The following is a 21,164-nucleotide window of genomic DNA, read 5'->3' on the forward strand; positions in this document are numbered from 1 at the left end:
TGCTATTAAACTTCAGATCAGATTGCCTCTCTAAGTCAGCAATTGTTTTATTAACAAAGATCACAAACATTTAGCATTATTAAGACCATGGTTTAATATTCATCCACATCCCCAGATCTAGAGTCTGCACACCTGGATTTAAAGGGGCTCTTTTTAGATGCCTTGCCTAAGGCATTTCCAGAAGGAATCCTGTTAAATGAAAAATAAGACCTTTCATGAGCAAAGCTAAACCATTTCTGTTGCCACTTCAAACACTCTCTTACTTAATCTCCAGAGAACAGTTTTCTCAGATAAATTGTCCAGCACCACATCTAGTTCTTGGCTTGTTTTTAAAAGTCTGCAAATTCTTTCATGAGGTCATTTTTTAAGCTTAAATATCTACTTTGCTTTGAAAATCTATTTTCTCCCTTTTCAAAAAGAGCATACCAGGAGTTAGTATTGGATCATGTTTAGCAAGCTACATCATACATCTGGAGTGAATTCTGGAGTATTAATGTCATGGTATGTTAGAATAAAGACTGTCAAATCTAATTTTTGCAGAGTTGCTAAATCTGAAAAAAACAGTCTGGACAGCTAGCAGTTTTGATCCCTGGGCTGAGGTATTTTTCTAAAGTTATTTTGAAAGTCAGAAAGGAAAAGCGAAAAAGCCTGCAACATGGACCTATTTGAGTAGTTTGATGTTACAGCCATAAGAAATGTCTTCATCTATCTAGACCCTTTGGCTCTTAGAGTGAGAGCAGTGAGAATTAGAAAAGGCTGGAGAACTGGAATCCAATTCGTTACCTAGTACTTAGGCCTCTTTTACATCACTCTGGATGTATTTTATCTATTACACTACTTATAATACCAATTATATTTTTCTTTGTAAACTCATAAATTGATATTCATACATTAGCCTCTATGTACTGATTTTCACAGCTGAACTATGTAAACTTGAAGTTTTCTTTTTAAGATTTGATCGATTTAATTTTTTAATAAAAATAAGGCTTTACTTTTTGTTTTATATTAGATCTGTTTTATAAACTTTTCAAGGAATGTGTTCTTTTCATTTAATTTGTAAAATTATTGGCATAAAGTGTTCATAATAGGTTCATACCTTTTAAATGTAAGTAATGTTGCATATACTAAAATATACTCTTTCATTGTTGATATTGGGAATTTATATTTTTCATCATTTTAAATATCAGTATATCAATTTCATTGATATTTTTAAAGAATCTGTTTTTGGCTTTTTGAATTTTCTCTGTTCTTTGTTTTATTTCTATTGTATTGAATTCTGTTCCTTACTGTGTGCATCTTCCTGCTTAGTTTTACTTTGGTCCTTTTCTAGCTTCTTAAATTAAAGCTTAGTTCCCTCTTTTTGAAACTTATTTTCCAGTTATAGCATAAAACACTAAAGTTCCTTATAAGTCTTGTTTTACCTACAGTCTGTAAAATTCCTCAAATGCTTTATTGACAAATAATTGATATAAAATAAATTGCACATATATAAAGTAGAGCTTTGATTATGTGTTTGTTTGGCTTGTTTCTTTTACTATGTTTTTTAATAGAAGTAACATTGTTTGCAACACTGATTCTCAGGCATAGGGTCACACCTCTGTGGTGGAAGGCAGGCTGTTTTGTCTCTGATCTTACAGGAAAAGTGTACAGTATTTAACTGTAGAGTATGATGTTACATGTTACATCATGCTTTTACATTTGTAACCTTTAGTACATTGGGGTATTTTCCGTTTTTTTATTTGAATTTTGGTGTTATATTTTTGCTTGGATGGCTTTCTTCTAATCCTAATTTGTTGAGTGTTTTTGTCATGGAAAGGTATTAAATTTAGTCAAATAGCTTTCCTGCCTCAAGTGAGATGATGATGTGTTTTTTTCCCTGAATTCTGTGAATGTGGTTTGTCACCTTTATTGACTTGTGCATATTGAACCCTCCTTACTTCCATCTTGAGCTCAGTTTGCTAATATTTTGTGGAGAATTTTTTCCATGTTTATCAGGGATATTAGCCTATAATTTTCTTTTCTTGTATTTTTGTCTGACTTTGGTATCAGAGAAGTATTGAACTCCTAAAATTAATTTGAAAGTGTCTCCTTCTCTTCAGTTCATTGGAGAAGTTTGGAAGGACTGACATTAACTCATAAGTGTTTTTTACAATTCTTCAATAAAACTATCTGATGCAAGGCTTTTCTTTGTTGGGAGGTTTTGATTACCAAGTCAATATTCTTACTAGTCATTAACCTACTCTTATTTTATTTCTTCATGATTCAGCTTTAGTAGGTTGTGGATTACTAGGATCTAATTTTCTTTTTATTTCTTCCTTGGTCCATTGGTTATTTGGAGATATGTTACTTCCTAAACATTTGGGAATTTTCCCATAAATCTTTCTAATATTGCTATCTAATTTATTTTTAGTGTAGTCAGATAATATTCTTTATATGACTTGAATAATTTTAAGTTATTGTGAGTTATTGCCAGAAAAGGCCTGTATTGATAATTGTGTGTACTTCAGGAGAATATGTATTCTGCTTTTGTGAGGTGGAATATTCCATTAATGTCCATCTGGCCAAAGTGATTGTGTTGTATAACTTTTCAATGTCCTTTTTTACAGGTTTTTTTAGTTGAGATATAGTATAAGTTTGAGCTGTACAAGGTATTGGTCTGATACATTCATATGTTGCAGAATGATCACTACAGTAGTTTAATTAACACCTTTTTATGTGCCATAATTACCATTTCTTTGCTGTGTTGATAATACAGTATTGTTGACCAAAATCTCAGTTTAGTGCCTGAAGTATCAAGGACTTATCTACTAGTTGTAAATCTGTACCCTTAAGGAACATCTCCCCAATTCTTCCACATTCTATCCCCTGGTACCCAACATAGAATAACTTTCACACCAGTCTGCTTTTCAACATTTGGGTTTGTTTGTTTGTTTATTCTACTGATACAGAGTGCTATGCCATTGTGTTATCCATTCACTTATTAGGGACACATAGGCTCCATATCATAACAGTTGTGAATAATGATACAATGAACATAAGGATACTTGTACATATTCTAGTTTGTATTTTCATATTCTTCAGGAAACATTCAGGAGTAGAATTGTTGGATCAAGTGCTGGTTCTATTTTTCCATAGTAGCTATTCTGTTTCTATCGTGGCTGGGCCAGTTTACATTTCCACCCACAATGTACAAGGGTTCCCTTTTCTCCACATCCTTGCTGGCACTTGTGTCTTTTTGATAATACCCATTCTGTCAGATATGAGGTTAAACCTCATGGCAGCTTCTATCTGTACTACCCTAATAATAAGCAACAAAGAACATCTTTTCATGTGTTGTTGGTCATCTGTATGTCTTCTTCGGTGAAATGTCTATTAAGATTCTCTGCCCTTTTTCTAAATTGGGTTATTTATTTTGATGCTGCTGACTTCTATGAGTTGGTCATGTATTTTTTATGCTAACCCCTTGATAATATGGTCTGCAACTATGTTCTATTTGGTAGATTGCATTTTCATTTTAACAGTGGTTTCTTTCATTATGCAGAAACTTTTAAGCTATTAGATTCATAGGTATTTTGGATTCTTATATCCTCATAAATTCACTTTTTACTAATATGAAATTATTTTCTTTATCCCTGAAGACTGGTACTCTGAGATCTAGTGCTATCATGGTATATCACCCCAGTCCTTTTGTGTTTGACCTGTGTCTTTATAGTTACAGTATGTTTTTTGCGTGTATCATATCCTTGGGGCTTGTTGTTTAATCTGACCATCTTTTTCAACACTTGTTACTTGAAGATCTTCATGTACCACCAATCTTTTTTCCTTGGGCTAAATATCCTTTTATTAGACTTAGCTGATAGTTTTTCTCAATCCTTCACTATAATTATCAAACTCGTTGCTGCATGTTTCACTTAAAAGTGATATTAAATCACAAGAGATGCTTTGAATTGCCCTCTGAAAGAAATTTTAGTGTGCACTGAATCAGCTGATTAACATTGTCAACAAAAATCCATGTCTGTTTGTTTGCTCACCATTGGTTAAAACCAACTTGGACCATCTGTTCCACTTTTTTTTACTCCACTTTTTTTTCTTAGTGAACTACTGACTTTTTAATCTCCAGAAAAATATCAAAGGAATGTCATCAATGAACCTGTTTATTGCTCCTCTGAAAAATAACTCTTTTATCTCAGTTACAATAATTCTAGTTGAGTTTTTTTTTTTTTTTAGTGTTAGTGAAATATAACTAAATTGTAACTAAGAAGATATTAAAATGTTTTACTTTTTCCCCAGGTAAAAATGTCTCCATCTTGTCACCCATCTAAAGGAGATACTGCTGTTAAGAAGGTCAGTGAGATTTAAAGATAAAAACTCTTTTCTGTGTGTTTATTCTCCTATATTGAACAATTTTCTGAAAATGACAGTGATGTTTAATCATCTTACTGCTGTTCTCTCTGATTGACTCCCTAGTGCATAACAACAGGACTAGAGCTTTTCTTAATAATGTACTTTCCTCCATATAGCTGTGCCAAAAAAAAAAGCTGCCTGAGGTGTTAACATTTATGCACATTCTACGTGAGAAAGTCCTCAATAAATACTTGTGGGATAGAATCTCTGCTGCTGCAATCCCAGGCTGTAAATTTTGTGGCACACATAGAGTATGAGTCTTGCAACTGAGCAATCCTCCCATAATGTCAAGAGAACCACTAAATCCTTTTCTTTATCCAGCTGCACCTGCAACACTGCTGTTGAAATGTGGTGAACAGACTGCATTTTCACTGTTTCCTTTTACCATTTTTATTTCTCTGGTAGTTGAATTGTCCATGGATGTAAGTTCTCTTTTTGCCCTTTTTTACAGTTTCAGCCAGTCCTTGCCCACAAAGGATTGTAGAAGAAAAATAACAACTTGCTGGCTCTGTTGACTAACAGCAGGTTCTAGTTTCAAAGCAATATGTCAAAATGAGTCCCTTTTCTGTGCCTTCAGCATCTCTTGGGACTTTTTCAAAAGAAAAAGAATATAAGCAGAATATGCTATTTGAAAACCCCAAGAGTATGCTTCATGAAAACTCACTCTTGCAGCGAGGGCAGGCAAGGCTGAGGTGATTATTGTTGCTGCTTAGAACTGTCACACTGTAACCTGCAGAGCTGGAAAGGGCTTATGTCATTGTCTCACTCAGCAAACAAATGAGCAAATTGGAATCCAGAGGGAAATGTTTTTGCCTAACCTCTCAAGTTAGCTAGGGGACATACTTCTGAAGTAGTATTTAAAAACATGTACTTTGCATTCAACCAGACCAGGGTTCAAACTTTGACTCTTACTACTTGTTTATCTGAGTAACCTTGAATAGGTCAGCCTCTCCATTTCCTCTGTGAAATGATGATGCTATCTCCAGAATTGTGCTGACGATTAAATAAGATACTATTTAAGTGCCTAACAATGTGCTTGACACATATTCAGTACTCAGGAAATTATTCACACGTAATAAGCATTCAACTATTACTGTAAAATACAAGCCTCCCAATTAGATATTCTTTTTTGTTTGTTGTTTTAAAGATTATTTATGCATACAAGGACTGGGGTGCAGGCCAGAGGTATGGGAGGTGAGAGGTTTCACCAGGACAGAGTGGGGAGAAGAACAGGGAGACTGACAAAGTACACTGCTGAGGGGAGGAGCGGGCGGAACAGGAGAGGTCTGCTGCGCCCTGTAGGTCAGCTCCCTGGCTGGGGATTGAACTTGAGCTGTAATGGCTAGCTGGTGAGCACAACACATTTTAGGAAGTGGGGGTGATTCTCTATGTCTTAAATAAAGGGGCATGCAAAAGTGTGAAAGATCAGTGGAAGACTCAGCAACATCGAATCCAGTTTGTGAGTTGCTTGAGGAGAAGGGTTTCTGTCAAAGATGAGATTAGAAGCATAAAAGTCACTCATAACAGAAGCTTAAGGGATGGGGGTGGGTGGCGGAGGGAAGCAATTGTAATAAAGTAAAAACAGAGGCATTCTACGAAGGTGGAGAGAGTAATGGGATCAAAACTGAGGGAAGAAGAGTGCACGGGACTATGTTGATAGCACATAGGTGAATTGGTGGCAGAAAGTCCACGGGGACTACAACTGAGATGAAAAAATGCATAAAATGAAGAACAGTATAAAAAACAAATAAAAATAATTTTTAAAAAATTATAAGTTATAAGAATAGGATGGCTGACCAGGCAAAGAAAAGAACTCTTAACCTTGGCTATGTTCATAGAATGAGGAAATGGGATAGATTCAAGTCTGATTATCTTTTTCTATCAGAAAACCTTTTCTGATACCCTAAATTTGAGTTAATATCCTTCCATTTTTAAGCTCTCATAACACCCTCAACTAACCCTTACAATAAACATTCCTACCTGTCTTATGACATGTGTGTATATACTCCTATATATCCCATTCAACTGTATGGCTCATAAGGGCAGGAATATCATTAGTTTTATTTACTGTTGTATTTGTAAATGTAGAACAAAGTACATTCATGAATGCAAAATACTAAAAGGAGATTCCATAGCACTTCAGAGTTGTTACGGAAAATGGAGAGGAAAAAAGTCTCTGGCCTGGAAAACTGAAAGAAAACAAATATTATTTCCATCCAGATTTAAATTCCCAGCCTGGTGAGTTCCTTACTGTTGAAACTAGATCAGAGTTCTTTAAGTGAGAGCACCTCGTGGTTACTTCCCAAGGCGGGTATATATTTCTTTGTGATATGTTTATATGTGCACATGTATGGTTTTGGTTTTGTATGCCTATATATCTGCACATCTACATACATATTCTGGTTATTATCCTGAGCAACAGTCACTTTTTCCAAAGTGGCATTGACAGATGGAAGCACCAGCAGTATCTGTTGAATAGAATGGCTGCCAAAGTGACATGTGTAAGAAACACAAAGGAGCAGTAGTGTTCTTGATCTGAGCCAAAGATTCTCTGTTGACCAATAACTGAAGAAAGTGTTTGATGACTGTGCTGTCAATATTGGCCTTGCCAAGGGCCAGATTCAAGTACTGCGAGTGGGAGCTGTGCTGGTAGGGTGCTGCTACCTGGGGATGGGGTCTCGTGTACGAGTTGCTGCCCTACTCGGCTTTCATGTGTCAGAATCTGGCAGATTCCATCAGTATGTATGTATGACAGCTTTTTGCATCACAGGCATTTTGCATTTTAGATACTTTCAATTCCATAAATGCGTCAAATATATAAAGTATATATTTAATTTACAGGTATTAAGTTTCTTCTTAATAGGATCTGATAACTCAGTAATACAGTTGGAAGATACAGATGCTTCTCTAGCACTTTTTCAGTGTTTGATCATGGGTGACAGAAATTTCTAAATCAGGAAATATTTCCTTAGCCAAAAAAAAAATGCTATAAAAGTCCATTTCAGTGAACTTCTTAAAATGGAGCCAAGTTGGATATGTACACATTGTTTGAGAAGGATTGAAGAAATTTCGAGAATTAGGCGAAAGCAGCATCAGAACCCACTCAGCTGTGCTGTAGCTCTTCTTGACAAATAAAGGAGCACAAGCCAGAAATTTGTATAGCCTATAGGGAAAGCAGGTTTGTCTTCTCTCTCTTTAAAAATTAATTTACTTATGGTAATATTGGTTTCCATCTCTATGCATGATTCAGGGGAATAGGTTTATACCTCCTCAGAGAGCATCACCACACCCTTCCCACCACCACTGTATCCCATACCATGTGCCATTCTTTCTTGATCACAAAAATAGGGCTACAATCTGGCTACTGTCTGAGCCAGTCCGTTTTGGATGAGCTTTCTCTGCTGCTGTGTCTGCAGGAGCCTGAAGGGCCAGAATGATTGAAGAGTATCTTTAGGTTGTTGGAACCCTCTGGAAGAGTCCACAATTGATCTCCTTAGAGTGATTTCTTCCAATTAGGGACAAGGTATGGGGAATGGCAGAGTGGAAAGCCTTTCTGTTCTTGGTAAATTCAGCAAAGACTCAATACACCTTCAAGGTGCCAGACCCTGGAGGCACAAAGGTCAATGAAATATAATCTTGCTGTCAACACATTTATAAGTTGATGGTGACTGAAATGGTAGGTTTAATAGCCAGACCGCCCTGAAAATTGGTTATTAGTTTTCTCAAGTATTCCAAGTTTATTATAAGAACTTGGGCTGATTTTTTGTTGTTCCAAGTGTTCTGGTGAAATAAAATTTTTATAACCAATTCCCAGTCTTGCCACTCATGTCAGGAATGTAGACAATACTTGCTCTTGACTTTTATTGAATCACAGAGTTTGGTTGGCTTTTTCTTTCTTTTAGGAAAAAAGTCTCATAAAACAACTGTTTCCATAACAACAGGAAAAGCTGGCTGCAGTGTCTCCCCTGACTAGCCCTAGGAATGGCTGGTTGATAGTTTCACTAATTCAAGGGAGACATGAAATGAAGAGAAGAGAGCTCAAAGATAGATGGCAGATAGCCATCATCAGTTGGTGGCTTAAGTACAGGCTCATTTCCCTTTTTATGCGTCACCCTGAACTCTTCTGCACAGCTGCAAGTCCTCATACACAGCAAAATGATAACCTGTGATGGGGTGTGCTGTCTCTTTCTTTAGAGTATTTGGCTTAGTAGAACTTACATCCAAAAGTTACTTCAGTGCCTCTACTGGGTGTATATATATATATATATATATACACACACACACACACACATAAAAAACAGAACATAATTCAGCCTTTGGTTTTTTTTTTTTATATTGTTTATTTTTACATCATTTTGTGCCTTTTTCCATCACAGTTGTAATCCCTGTGGACTTCCCACCACCAATTCACCTATGTGCCATCGCCATAGTCCAGTGCACTTCCCTCCCCGCACCGTTTTTGATCCCATTCCCCCCGCCACCCCCCTAAAAAGTCTCTGGTATATAGTTGTTCATTATTATTATTTTCTCGCCTGGTCCATCCTTTATACTCCTGCTATGAGTGAAGCCATCCGGTATTTTTCCTTTTCTTTCTGGCTTATTTCACTAATCATGATCCCTTCCAGCTCCATCCTTGTTGCTGCAAAAGGCATGTGTTTATCTTTTTAGGTTAACTTAGCCTTTGTTTTTACATAGGCAGGGTGGAAGAGCCCTGCAAGCCATGTACCGATACAAAGAAGTTGGGCTGCCATTGCTTTCAGCCACCTAAAGGCATCTAAAGGGAGGAAGCATAGGCATTGCATGCAGTTCACATCATGGTAGACACAAAGTGATGGAAATGTCACCTTGCTGCAAGAATTTTCTACAAATCACCTGTGTAATATGGCACTGCCTGTTACCAGAGGTATTTGATCAATGTAGGATATTTGTTACTCAAAGCTGTTACAGAGGGATTCCTGCCATGGATAAAATGTTGGACTGGTTGATTTTTAAATCTGTTGGAGTGTTCAAATCTCAGGAGTCTGTTGCTGTATTAAACTCAAGCAATATGTTCATTGATATGCTGAGTTATCCAACTTGAAGTAACAGATCTTGTTTATAAAAGAAAAACAAATTTGGACTTAAGGGAGACTTTATTCATAACAATTATTGCAGTAAGGAGAGGGGAGTATTGCAACAAAGTGGAGGAACTACAACAAAGGGAGCATAGGATCTGAAAGTGATTTGGCACAAAATGATGTAAAAAGAAAGGAAATTTATTTTATAGGGACAGTAAACAAGGTTAGAAAGAACCAGGTGTGGGGGAGTAGATGATGGAGTCCACAGTGGATCAGAAATGCTTTCCTCATTGTCAGCAGGTCCTCAGAAGAGCCACTGAGGACCAGTTGTATGCTGGCTCAGTGTGGGTCAGGCTTGGGAAGTGAGAGAAGCTTCTCTGAATTTTGATCATCAGTTGGTAAGCATTTTGTTCCACTCAGCTCATCTTTTATGAGACAAAGAATGGAAATTTGATGCTTTTGTGTCTGGCCTTGTCATAGGTAAAATATAAGGGTTGAGTGAGCCTTTTCGGTCTCATGGAGGGCAGGGAATGCTTCTTTACAGCAAGCTGATTTCCAGAATACAGCAGGGTGGAGAGCTTTATTAAATGTTGCTGTTTTCCAGGAGTTCAGGGCTCAAGTAAAGTTTTAAAAAGTCAGGAGTCTGACTGCAGATGCCAGATTCTTCCCTTATTCTTCTCCATGATATAATGTGAAGTTCCGAACCTGTGCTTTTCCAAAACTACTCATGTGTCCTCTGTGAGAGGGAGAGGCTGTCAGCTGGACACGGTTCCTGAGAGGGACTGTAGTGACTATTTGTGGTGCTCGCTTTTGTTGCCCATAATTGTACATATCTTCTGGCCTGAGAGAGGAGACCAGCTGAGGGTTTTAAAGCCTCTGGATTCTTCTCCATAGTACACATCTACTCCTTACCATTACTTTTGCATTAAGTGAATATTTCCTAATGTAATGTTTTGATTTCTCAATGCTTCTTTTTTTTTTTATTGTGATTTTTTTTAAAGATTTATTTATTCATATGGAACTGGGGTACAGGCCAGAGATGTGGAGGGTGAGAGGACCCACCAGAGACAGAGTGGGGAGCAGAGCAGGCAGACGGATGAAGTACACTGCTGAGGGGAGCAGCGGGCGGATCAGGAGAGGTCTGCCACGCCATGTGGTCACCTCCGGGGCAGGCAGGGATCGAACTCATGCGGAAGTGGCTTTAGCTTCTTAGTGCTGTGCTTTAACCCACTGTGCCACCACGGAGGGCCCTCAATGCTTCTTAACAGACTTTATTTTTTAGAGTAATTTTAGGTTTAAAGAAAAATTAAGCAGAAATACAGAGTTCCCATATATCTCCCTCCCCTGTTTTGCACCAGCCTCCAGGTTTCCTCTAATATCTTGCTTTGATTTATCAGATTTGGTACTGATTTAGTATAATATCAAATTGTGGATTTATTACACTTGATGAGCCAACATTAGATACACTATTATTAAGGGTTCTGACAAATGTGTAATAAGATGTATCCATCAGTCCCTCCCTAGTGGCACAATGGGTTAGGACACAGCACTGCAAGCTAGCAGCAGCCGCTTCAGAGTAAGTTCTATCCCTAACCCCAGAGGTGATCCACATGGCACAGCAGACCTCTCTTGTCTCACCCACTGCTCCCCTCAGCAGTGTACTTCATCGATCAGCCTGTTCTGCTCCCCACTCTGTCTCTGGTGAATGCTTTCACCACCCCTGCACCTCTGGCCTGTACCCCATTTCTGAATACTTAAAAAAATCTATTTAAAAGGATAAGATGTATCCATCATTACAGTATCATTCCAACTAGTTTTAGTACCCCCAAAATCCCATGGTCCACCTATTTATCCTTCCCTGAAAAACTTCTGGCAACTGCTAATCATTTCAGTTTCCATAGTTTCCTCCATGTATTCTAGAGGCTTGGTAGTTATGATTTCTTTTTAGTATTGAATAATCTTCCATTATCTACAAATACTGCACTCTGTCCTATCACTTATTATTAAAGGACACCTTGGTTGCTTCTATCACTTATTATTAAAGGACACCTTGGTAGCAATTGTCTGTAAAACTGGTACAATCATTTGTATGAAGGTTTTTGTGGGGACATAAGTTTGAGAGCCAAGGAGCATGTCTCGCTGGGTCAGTGGTAAGTGAATGTTTAGTTTTGTAAGGTACTGCCAAATTTTATTCCAGAATATCTATGCAGTTTACATTACACCAGCGATGCATACGAGTGCTGTTCCGATATTGCTCCTCACAAAGCACAGCCATGGGTTATGGACTGGGTTGCCCTCAGACTGCCGAGGAGGCAGAAGTACTGATGGGCTCTTTCTTTTTCCCCTGACTATACTCAGCCGTTAAACTGTGATTGCTGTGTTGTTTTCAACAATACCCCAGGACATAAATTGCTCTACAGTGAATCCAGTCAAATCTAATGGCTTAGAGATAATTTCTGAAATCTGTTTTCAGTATTTGTGTTGATCTCACAGGGGCTCCTCCTAGCTGTCATTGCCTTCAGTTCTCCTTGCAAAGTATTTGGCCTACAGCCTAGGTTGTGTCCCTATTAAGCCCCTCAACCTTCTCCCAGTTGCCTTTTCCCACAGCCTCCACTGCTCTTCTGGGTATACTTAGGATTGAACTTCATACTCATTTGCAGATTTGATGTCAATTCCATTGGGAGGAGAGTAGGTCGTTTTACTGCCTGCTTCTCTCACAAGGAAAAATCTCTGAACCATGGCTCTTACCAGAGTAGTACAAAGCCAAGCTTCTCTGGGGATGACACCTGCACTCACATACTTGAATGCCCACTGGAATGAGAAGAAGCCTGAGCCTCTTGTTTTTCTTTCCTGGTGGGAGCTACTGCTTCAGAAGCCAGTACATGAGGGGGTCAGGGACCCAGATTTTACAGTGCCCTTGTAGTCAGGGCACAAGAGAGACCCAACACTTGGTGCCTGAGCTTGCCTAGGTCTTAACGTCAGTCACATGTACTGAAGAAGAGTGAGAAATGCTGGAGTCCTGTTCCTACCAGGAAGAAAACCCTCCAGTGTGGGGCGGAGGAGTTAAATCTTGGGTTGGAGTTTCTGCCTCCATAAGCTAGGAGGATGGGGAAGCAGCAGTCAGATACCTCACACCAGAGTCACATCTGTACTTCAGTTGTCACTGACTGACCTTTTTTGCCAAATTTGCATATATTTTAATAGTTACTTCTTTATGTGTTCTTCATCTTTAGGATCATCTTCAAAATCTTTAGTTGGAGATCTTTTTTAAGTTTTCACCAATTTCCTTGGGGAGACCATCCTCGTGCTGTTCTGATGGGAAATATCTCTCCTCATCTCTTTCTAACAAGCAGTATCCTACTTCAGTTTGAGAACCACCCCCTATGGCAGGATTTCCCCTCTTTAAAAGTCCTAAGATAGCAATAATTCTTTATGTTGGGTGACCCCTCTCTACCTGTTTATTCAGGAAGCCACCAAAATGATGTCCAGTCCCCCTTTCAGATAATAGCCTGTCCAGTCCTTCATGTGTTGTGGCCATGCAGACACTTCTAGTCTCTTCTCTAGGCAGAGGGTCCACAGATTCTTTCCTCATTAACTCTACCCTGTCATACCACACTTTTTCACCACCCACCACTGAAATTCAGGGCAGATCATTTTAGAGGATGAGATCATCACTTTGCTTTATTTCTGTAAATGGAACCAAAAGCACATTAACTTGTTTAGCAGCCATTTTGCATGTTTGACTCACAATGAGCATGTTGATATCAAACTCCTAATTCTCCTCACATATGTTACTGATCCTATCCTGTATAAATTCTCTTGGTTTTTAGAGCCAAGTGGCACGTATTTCTTACAGTGTTTTGAGTTTATAACCTTTGGAAATCACAGGGGCTTTTTTCATGCATTGGCCTCTTTTATCTTTATCCAAGTCATTGATAAAATATGTGTACAGAAAAATGCCAAGATTAGAACTCTGCAGCTTATCATCAGAGACCTTGGTCACATTAGTCACCACAGTATATAGGAATTGAGAGTCCATGTAAGTGATTTCTTCTGTTTCTTATTATGACACTCCTTTGTGAGCAGTTGACAGGAGTGTTTCCACTGGTCAGATGATACAAGTCTCTCTGGGGCAGTAGTTGGTGAGACCATCTCAGAGCCCAAGGGTGTCCTTTAGTCCATCTTTGTACCCTCAGTGGATGGAAGGAACTCCCTTATTGCAACAAGTCTACCATATCATATCTGCCTCTCCTTAGAATTTGGAATCCTACTGCCATCTGGAGTGTTGACCAAGCACAGTTTAGAGTGTTGATGAGGGGCTTTTCCTCCAACAGTTTTTCCTGATGAAACTTTTAGGCACTTCCCACATTATCTGGGAGGTGTCTTTTTTTCTTAGCAGGGTGTGTGACAGCATCTAATCCCTTTTATCATGCATCAAAACAATTCAGTAGGCCTAATTGCACTGTGCTGAATTATCATCTTCAGTAAAGGTCATGAAATCCAAACAGCAGAGCTTTGCAGAGTTTGAACTGCTCTAGTGTATGCTGGACTTTCTGGTGGCTGATACTTGTTACTGCAGGCAGAGCCTTGTCTGGATCTCTGCATCAATCAAGTGTCATCCCTGAAAGCTCACAATCTTCATAATAGTATCAGAACATGGGATTGAGTATGTTCAGGGAACAGTGAGGAACCTCATTTGGTTAAAACCAAGCAATGGATGAGAAAGTAAGGGCAAAATGTGGGTTAATGTCTAGTCCAGTCTGTCCTGTCTGACAAGTCCCTGCCTTGGGACTTTAGTATGTTGTTTTGTACACATATCCTAGGGCACTCTCATGTGATTTACATTGGCCCATCTGTTGTGACATGAATAAATTTTAGCTTCCTGTTTTCATAGTGAAATAATTTACTAGTGTAGGTTTTATTCCGGATATAGCATATCCTTAGAGGAAAACCCTATTCTACATGGTTAAATAGCTTAAGATGTTCATCTATTCAATGAGTCAGTTAAAACTGGCTCAATTTTTTTCATTCTAAATGGGACTGTTCATATCTGTCTCTGGAAACTTCACAACAATATAGAAGAGAAAGTGAAATTATACAGGAATTCCCCTGTGATCTTTGGAAGGAAGAAATTACCTAATTCCAAGGAGTACTCTTTGCATTTTACAGTTAGCTCTAGGAAGCTGCCTTCAATCGTGCCAGCCATCTCTTCTCTGCATTTCTGTCGTCATCCCCTGTTCTATATGTACCTTTACTATCCCACTGCCTTGTCTTCTGGAGCTCCAGTCCATCCTCTACCTCTCTGCTAGTGATTAGAAAACCTCTGCCTCCCTGTTGCTAAGAATGTTCAGTATGAATAGTTGTGGATTGACAGTCAAGGCTTTCGTTGAATCATCAGCCTGCATTTCATCCTTTTCTTCCTTTCCTTTAACCAAAGAAATTTCTCAGTTTCCTAAGTATAACCACACCTATATTATATATTCTCCCTTCCCCTCTTTTCCATATATTATATATTATATAATATATATAGAATATATATATTATATAGAATATTATATATTCTCCCTTCCCCTCTTTTCCTTGTGCACTTGACATGCGTTGCTTCCCTTTGCTACTGTTTTTGATATCTGGCTGAACTTCTCAACTTGTTGCTTCTGTTTTGAAGCAACTTTCAGTAGGTACACAACAGAAAAAGACAGGAATAAATACTTGGGGTGTCAGAGAAAAATGAAAATAGACCTGAATAGGATTCAGTAATAGCTTAAAAGCATTTAGTAAGAATGAACCTTGAGTGAAAACCTTTTCATCTCCATACTGAAAGCAGATAATGCTTAAGTCATTACTTCATAATTACTCAAGTCCATATTTGTATTGCCTCAATTTTTATTCCTCATATTCACCTTGATTCCCAGGGAAAAAACATTTCCTATGTGATTCCTTACAATTTACACAATCATGTCAGAAACACTTGGTAAACTTTACACTGATGGTCCTGAAACTTACTGAGAAGTGCATGCAGGGGCCTGTCTACCTGGCATAACATGCTTACGAGCACAGGAGTCCTGCATAGGCACTGCGGGACCAGGGAGCGCCTGAGCCAAAGTGTCACTTCTTTCTACAAAGGGATTTTCCCTTTTGAGGGACTTTTACAGACTGTCATACTTCTAAAATGTCTGGCACGATTATAATGCATGTTTCCGAGCTCTTAAAAAATTTCATTCCATTGTTGTATGGCTTGCATTGCTTCTATAAGGCATCAGTGGCAACTTGGATCATTGTTTTCCCATGTCATGGATGCTCTGGTGCCTGCTTCTCATGTCTTTGGGAAAATGAGAAGGAATCATTCCCTCATCTATTGGAAATTCAAGCAACTGATAACTCTCAGCTAATCCTTCTTAAGGAATATTCTATCCTGTCAACAGCAACAGCCTCTTCCAGGCAGCCTACCTCTAATGACTAGTCACTGAAAGGTGACAAGCCAAAATACATTGTCTTCAAGGATATATTGTCTCCAGAGCTCTCCTCGGGATCATCTGGGGCCGTTACAGTGATTGCATCACAGTTTAGCTTCTCTCTCGGTCCAGTTCTGCTTCCTTTACTTTCTTACAGATCTTCTTTCCAAATACTCACCAGTAACTTCTGGCATATCTCTCTCCATCTCAGTCTTTTTTCCAGGGAAGCCAATAAGTAACACCTTGTATATAATTCTTCTTTTTTCTTTCTGGCTGCTTTCAGTGTTTTATCTTTGGTTCAGTAGTGATGCACCTACATGTGGTCTTCTTTCTTAGGGTTCATTAAGAATTTTTGGATCTAAATGTTTATGGCTTTCATCAAGTGTGGAAAACTTTTGGCCATTATTTCTTGAAATGTATTTTCTGTCTTGATCTCTGTTCTTCTGGGCCTCTAGATACCATTTGTCTTTAACAGGTTAATGTTGTTTCACAGTTGACTGATCATTAGGCTTTTTCATTATTTTTACCACATAGTCATGCATCACTTAACTGGCAAAAATTCTACATCATTAGGTAGTTTTGTCATTGTGTGAATATTGAGTGCAATTTCATAAACCTAGATGGTATAGCCTACTAATACCTAGATTGTATTGTATACCCCATTGGGACTACCATTGTTGACCAAAACATCACTAAGTGATGTGTGACTGTATTTTCTGTCTGTGTTTCCACAGAAAGTTTCTATTGTCCTGTCTTCAAATTAACCCATTCTTCTGCAGCATCAAAGCTGCTTTCAAAATCATTCAGTGAATTTTTCATATCTAATACCTTGGCAGTTCATACTTCCATTTCGTTATTTTTGCTTTCATTCTACTTGGATTTAATTTGCTTTTCTTTTTTAATATCTTAAGACAAAACTTAGATCATAAATGTTAACCTTTTTCTTATCTAATATAAAAATTTTTAGCTATAAATTTCTAAGCACTTTAGCTGCATCCCACAAATTTGGTAATGTATTTTCATACTATTTCCTTGAAATATTTTCTAATGTACATTGTAGTTTCTTTCTTTTACTGGTTATTAAAATCCCACGCCTCTGACCCCAGTTCTTGTATGCATAAATAAATAAATCTTTTTAAGAATATGTTATTTTCATTTTCAAGTATTTGATAAATTTTCTAGATTGTATTGGATTTCTAACTTAACACTGCTGTGGTCAGATAGCATATTCCATGAGTTTTCAATCTTTGGAACGTCTTTTATGGGCAAGTATAGTCTTTCTAAGTGAATATTATTTGTACATCTAAAAACAAACATAACCTTCAGTTGTTGGATGTGATTCTTACTGTAAGTGTCCATTAAGTGAGGCACATTTTCTTCTGTATGATTAGTAATTTGTACTCTAGTTATTGCATTAACTACTTAGTGAAGGAGTTAAAAAGTTTCCAACTAGGATTGTTGATTTGTCTGTCTCCTTTGGTTCTGTCATTCTCTGGTGTAATTTGAAGATGTACTGTTAGCACATATAGGTTAATTATCTTTATATATTCCTGGCATGTATGTCATTATCATTTGAAATGTTCCTCTTAGCCTCTAGTCCTATGTCAGAGTCTATTATTTATTCAAATAAGACATTCAAGCTTTGTTATGATTAGTGTTTTGATTTTATTTTTTTTCATCTTTTAGCTGTCAGTTTATTTTTGTCTTTGTAGTTAAAATATATTCCTTGAAAACATTGTATGATTGAGTCTGACTTTTTAAATCGTTTGATGTTTGCTTTTCAACTGAAGAGTTTAATCTATTTTAATGTAATGTAATGTAGCATTTAGATATCTCTGCCATATCACTTTCTTCCCATTTATTTGTATTTCTGCATTTCCTCTGTTTCTTCTTCCCTCTCGTGTTGTTCATCATTTGAATATTTTAAGATGTTTATTTTTATTCTTGTATTGCTTTTTAAGCCACCTCTCTCTTTTTTAAATTATTTCAGTGTAAGTCTAGGAACTACATAATGTATTTTTACCTTACCACAGTCTGGTTAGAGTTAATACTTTACTACTTAACATAAAATATCGAAACCTAAAATATTTGTCCTTTAGTTCTTTTATAGTTTCCATTTTGCTAATGGGGATTGTTCAGCTATATGATTAGTAGGTTGATTTTTTTCTTTACATCACTAAACATAATTATAAAATTGATGTTTTAAATTCCTTATCTACTAACAAGTATCTTGTCATCTCTGAGTCTGTTGCTGTCATGTTGCTGCTGTAAGTCACGTTTTCCTACTCCAAATCTCTAGAAACTTTTGCTTATATGCCATGTTGTTAAGATGCTGGATTTAGGTGTTATCCTTTAGAGACTTTGACATTTATTCTAACAGGGTATTAATCTGGGTTAAATCAGACAAATATTTTTCAAGTGTATTTATAGCTTTATTAGGACCAGTCTAGAATATCCTTTCCCCGAATACATGTTTTTTTATGGTCTCATTGAATGCCCATGGTGTTTGACTGGTTAGTATTTCATGTGTTCCACTCTCTGCAGCTGCCAGAGCCTTCCTATATCTCACAGCTTCCCAACAACTATTCTCTGCCAGGCCTTTGAAGTCTTGTCTGCCTTGCAGCTGAGTGTCAGCCTTTCAAAAGACTATACAGGAACCCCTGTATAGATTCCTACAGATACTTCACAGCATAACTCTTCCCCTCTTCAAGCCCAGCACACTGCCCAGCCAAGGTCATATTTCTGACTCCTCAGCTCAGCAAGTCTTCCATGTACTCCTTGGACTCTCCCTCCCTGCGCCTAGTCCAAAATTGCCTCCAAGAAAATTACAGACGCCCTTTGTGTGTTTCCCTTCCGTCAAGGACTGCAGTCCTACTCTGCCATGTGTCCAAGGTTTGGAAGCATCTGCAACATATATATTCACCACTTTTATATTTACTTAGAATGGGAAAGCTAGTCTGGCCAGTTTTAATGATTTTCTGCCAGAGTCATGATTCCCAAAGCATTTTCAGTTCCAGTATTACTGCCCACCTTAGCTAGACAGACCTAAAAATGATGACCTGTTGACAAGAGGAATATAGAGTCAACGGGAAAGTTGGCAGGGTTTTGAAATTTCTAGTTTGCTCTTTATTTTTAATTATAATAAACAATATCTTACTGTATTAAATTCACAGGCTTTGTCTTCTCACTTCACTTCCTACCCTTTACCTCACAAGAACCAAGATGTACAAAGAAAAGTGATCCAAAAGCTTTTCTCTATTTTCAAATAGGTGTCTGATGAAACAACTAGAGTACAGCTCAGTGCCTTACTGCTCTTTTTTCTTTGGTTCGTAATTAACATTGTTAACTCATAATGGGTTTTGCTGATTTCAGGGTTAAATAGACCTTCCCAGTTGATTCTATATTCCTCTTGTTAACAGGTCATCATTTTTAGGTCTGTCTAGCTAAGGCGGGCAGTAATACTGGGAATAATGACTCTGGCAGAAAATCATTAAGGACCCTGCCCTGAGAGGCGCACTTTATCTTAATTGCTACCCCATAGCATCATCTATCAAGATAATTGTTTGACTTTTCTCTTAAGTAGGCAGCAATCAGTTAGATAATCAAAGATAAGCAAACCTTAATTACATATATAAAATGAATGCTTTCCCTATTTTGATTTTTTTTAAATGATTTATTTATTTGTGCATACAGAACTGGGGTACAGGCCAGAGGCTCAGGGGTGGTGAGAGGCTTCACCAGAGATAGGTGGGGAGCAGCACAGGCAGATGGACAAAGTACACTGCTGAGGGGAGCAGCGGGCGGGTCAGGAGAGGTCTGCCACGCCATGTGGTCACCTCCGGGGGAGGCGGGAATCAAACTCATGCGGAAGTGGCTTTAGCTTCTTAGTGCTGAGCTTTAACCTGCTGCGCCACCAGGAAGGGCCTATTTTGATTTTTTTAATAAGGCAAACATTTGGCCAATAATATTACAAAGGATAGTTTATGACTAGCATTAGAAAAATATCACTTCACTAAGAAGTAACTTTGTTACTCTGCTTTTCATAAAAATGTTTCTGGATGTTTTTCCTTTACTAGCAAAAAGAAAAGGCAAGAATGAAATGATCACATATACCATGTAGCAAGAATCTAAGGACGGAGCCCTCAGAAAGAAAAGCAGTTAAGGACCCCAACCTTGCTGTCATCCATCTCATTTTCCAGAGTTTTCATTTTTTGTTTCTTTAGACTATGTCCTGACTTCTAGAGATAATACTAATTACAGAGAACATTTTCATTACGTTGTACAGCAATTTTTTTTTTATCTGTTTGAGAGTTTGAGCTGCCCATGCTCAGGAGGTAGTTATATCAAGATGGCCAACCCTTTATAATCATGGTCGTTGTCATCATCATCTTCAATGTCATTACCATCTCTGTCAAGATACTAGATAAGCTTTAATGAATTTGGTCAAGGAATGACACTAGTAATCTGAAAGCTCAAAGGAAATTTTGCAAACAAAATAGCCGAACCAGTTTTTTTTAATCAATTTTTAAAGTATCATATCATCAGTTTTTACCACCACAGTGTCTCCATAGTTACTGCAAAGCAGGTGAGACACGGAGTAGCCAAGCAAAGGCGGGTGTAGTGGGCAGGCATTGGAGACTCTAAGTCAATTTGGGGATACTTTTTGTGAGGGAGCAAAAAGAAATTTGGGGATATTTCATTTTTTGTGACAAATCAAACAAAAATGTATTGTTTTCCTTAATATAATGATGTAGCATTTATGTGGCACTAAATTTATGTTCCCGCTACCACAGATGCTGGCAGGTTCCTCCAGCAGATTTGTTCTCAGCCTCCCAGCACACCAGGTAGCCCAGGTTACCTGTGGAAGTTCATGATACCGCATATACTCAGAGCATCTTATGTTTGCTCCAAAAATGTTATCTTAATATGATTTACAGTGAATGAATTCTAATTCACTGAGCTAATATACACACTAAACATGAAAGTAGCTATTAGAAGACTAAATAGATGGCAGGAAATGTGTTGTTTCCATTTCCCACCCCCTGCTTCTCCCACTTCTCCATTCCCCCAACAATAGCCTTGTGAGGTCAAGTTCTCTGAGAACAAATTATTGTGGGTGGAGGGGGGAATTTTAGAAAGGGTGTTTTTCTATTTATGGGTGGGAAGGAAGTGTGACTTCACTCTGAAGCCAAGATTTTATTTTAGGCAAAAGCGTTAAATATTAAGTTAGTTCTAAACAGCTCAGGTGGTG

At 37.9% G+C, this 21,164-nt stretch overlaps 1 protein-coding gene across 1 annotated transcript in view; it reads left to right on the forward strand.

The window, feature by feature from the left end:
• Positions 1-21,164, forward strand: part of VPS8 (vacuolar protein sorting 8 homolog (S. cerevisiae)) — a 188,565-nt gene that overhangs the window by 156,832 nt on the left and 10,569 nt on the right. The window contains exon 42 of the mRNA XM_012730291.1: positions 4,291-4,344. Coding sequence (XP_012585745.1) covers positions 4,291-4,344 — 54 coding nt within the window. The remainder of the gene's footprint in view (positions 1-4,290; positions 4,345-21,164) is intronic.

Source organism: Condylura cristata, unplaced genomic scaffold (genome assembly GCF_000260355.1).
Source record: "Condylura cristata isolate star-nosed mole 26May11 unplaced genomic scaffold, ConCri1.0 scaffold00003, whole genome shotgun sequence".
NCBI lineage: Eukaryota > Metazoa > Chordata > Mammalia > Eulipotyphla > Talpidae > Condylura > Condylura cristata.